The sequence below is a fragment of the Cornus florida genome, unplaced genomic scaffold (assembly GCF_030987335.1).
Source record: "Cornus florida cultivar Cherokee Brave unplaced genomic scaffold, ASM3098733v1 CherokeeBrave_3.0.0_Hap2_Chr11, whole genome shotgun sequence".
Classification (NCBI taxonomy): Eukaryota; Viridiplantae; Streptophyta; class Magnoliopsida; order Cornales; family Cornaceae; genus Cornus; species Cornus florida.
This window is the reverse complement of record NW_026775581.1, coordinates 94,642,168-94,644,281: the sequence shown is the minus strand read 5'-3', so window position 1 is coordinate 94,644,281 and position 2,114 is coordinate 94,642,168. Positions and strand designations below refer to the sequence as shown.

The 2,114-nt window shown below is 44.5% G+C and overlaps 1 protein-coding gene across 1 annotated transcript; it reads left to right on the top strand.

The window, feature by feature from the left end:
- Window positions 1-268: 268 nt before the first annotated feature.
- LOC132286854 (CBL-interacting serine/threonine-protein kinase 6-like) lies at window positions 269-1,905 on the top strand. The gene has a single exon (XM_059789260.1). The coding sequence runs from the start codon at window positions 390-392 to the stop codon at window positions 1,650-1,652; it is 1,263 nt and encodes a 420-aa protein (XP_059645243.1). The 5' UTR covers window positions 269-389; the 3' UTR covers window positions 1,653-1,905.
- Window positions 1,906-2,114: the final 209 nt, after the last annotated feature.

Here is a 2,114-nt window from a genome sequence, read left to right as displayed (position 1 = left end):
ATATATTATTTATTTATTAATTTGTTTATTTACTTTTTTATAATAAATAATTTTGGACTCCCTTTGCAAACTCCTAGACCACACATACCATATATTTTATTTCGTAATAAATTTATGGCAGTGCCCGTAATAAGCAACTATTGAGGGACTTCTTTCTAAATAAAAACCAGCACCCGTGTTTAAAAGGAGAGCACATGCCAAACCCGTTTCAGACACTCAACATGATACGCCATTCTCGCTTAGACCTGAACTCAAATCCAAAACAAACAACTACGACAACCACCACCGGAATTGCCACCGGAAAAACCTTCAAGACGGTCAATCACCCAATTCCGAACTACCACAGTTCAAGCTCAACAAATTGCAAACAAGCTCATCAAGTTTCTCCAATGGCCGACAATCCCAAAATCCCACAACCTACAAATGTACTCCACGGAAAGTACGAGCTCGGCCGCCTCCTCGGCCACGGCAACTTTGCCAAAGTCTACCACGCCAAGAACCTCCACACAGGCGAGAGCGTGGCCGTGAAGGTGGTCTCCAAAGAAGAAGTGATCAAAACCGGCATGACCGAGCAAGTGAAGCGCGAAATATCGGTCATGAAGAAAATGAATCACCCCAACATCGTAAAGCTTTACGAAGTCATGGCAAGCAAATCCAAGATATACATAGCCATGGAATACATTCGCGGCGGCGAATTGTTCGACAGAGTCGTCAAAGGCCGACTGAGAGAAGACCTTGCTCGGTCTTACTTTCAGCAGCTCATATCGGCCATCGAGTTCTGCCACAGTCGCGGAGTCTATCACCGCGACCTGAAGCCGGAGAACCTCTTGTTGGATGAGGATGGTAATCTCAAGGTGACCGATTTCGGGTTGTCTGCCTTATCGGACCATTTGAAGCAAGACGGGTTGCTTCATACGTTGTGTGGTACTCCGGCGTATGTTGCGCCGGAGGTGATCGGAAACAGAGGATACCATGGAGCTAAGTCCGATTTATGGTCTTGCGGTGTGATCTTATTCGTTCTTCTTGCTGGGTATTTGCCATTTCAGGATCAAAATGTGGTGGCCATGTATAGAAGGGTGTGTAGGGGCGATTTCAAGTTTCCGACGTGCGTCCCGCCGGAGTCTCGCCGGATTATTACTCGACTGCTCGACCCGAATCCGATGACTAGGATCACGACGTCTGAGCTCATGGAGACGAGCTGGTTTAAGACAAGAATGTCTAGAAATGTGGGTGAAGATGTTGAAAAGAGTGAAGACCAGTGTACTGAGACTTTGAATGCATTTCATATAATTTCTTTGTCGGAGGGGTTTGATTTGTCGCCGTTGTTCGAGGGGAAGAGGAAGCAGGAGGAGTTGAGGTTTGCGACGGCGAGTCCGGCGAGCAGCGTGATATCGAGGCTGGAGGAGGTGGCGAAGAGAACGGAGTTCAGGGTGAAGAGGAGTGAGGGGAGGGTGAGGCTGCAGGGAAGGGAAAGGGGGAGGAAAGGGAAGCTGTGGGTGGCGGCGGAGATGTTCGCGGTGACTCCAGCGGTTATGGTGGTGGAGGTGAAGAAGGAGGGTGGCGACACCCTTGAGTACAATCAGTTTTGCAGCGAGGAGCTCCGGCCGGCGCTCCAAGATATCATATGGAGTGAGAATTCAATGACTGCTTAAAATGTCTAATAATACTTGCCTGCTTACTTAGTAAGAAAGGGGTGATTATGTGTCTTTTTGTAATATATTAAAATAAATGAAGAAAAATAATTTAAGAGGTTACGAGGCAATGGATAAGTTCTGGAGGTTAGGAGGCAAGTATTGAACCTAGAAAGTTAATTGCTTAATTTATTGATATTTATTGTCTTTGAATTTTGTAACTTCTCTGTTTTAATATAGTCTTATTGTACACTGTATAGTCAATTAAGGTAACTATTTAAGAGAGAGAGAGAGAGAAATGCCCAGTTATTATTATTATTATTTATTATTTTTCCCGTAATTTCTTGTTCCTTTCTCTTTTCATGTGTGTTTCTACCTCATTTTTCTCTCTAACAAAATGCACCGCATTCTTGAAATACAAACAATGGTACCTATGGAGCAGTATTTTTTTTCTCTTTCCCCTTCTCACCAGTCTAATTTTGA

Coding starts and splice junctions, on each gene's coding strand:
- LOC132286854 (XM_059789260.1), top strand. CDS start 390: ATGGCCGACAATCCCAAAATCCCACAACCTACAAATGTACTCCACGGA.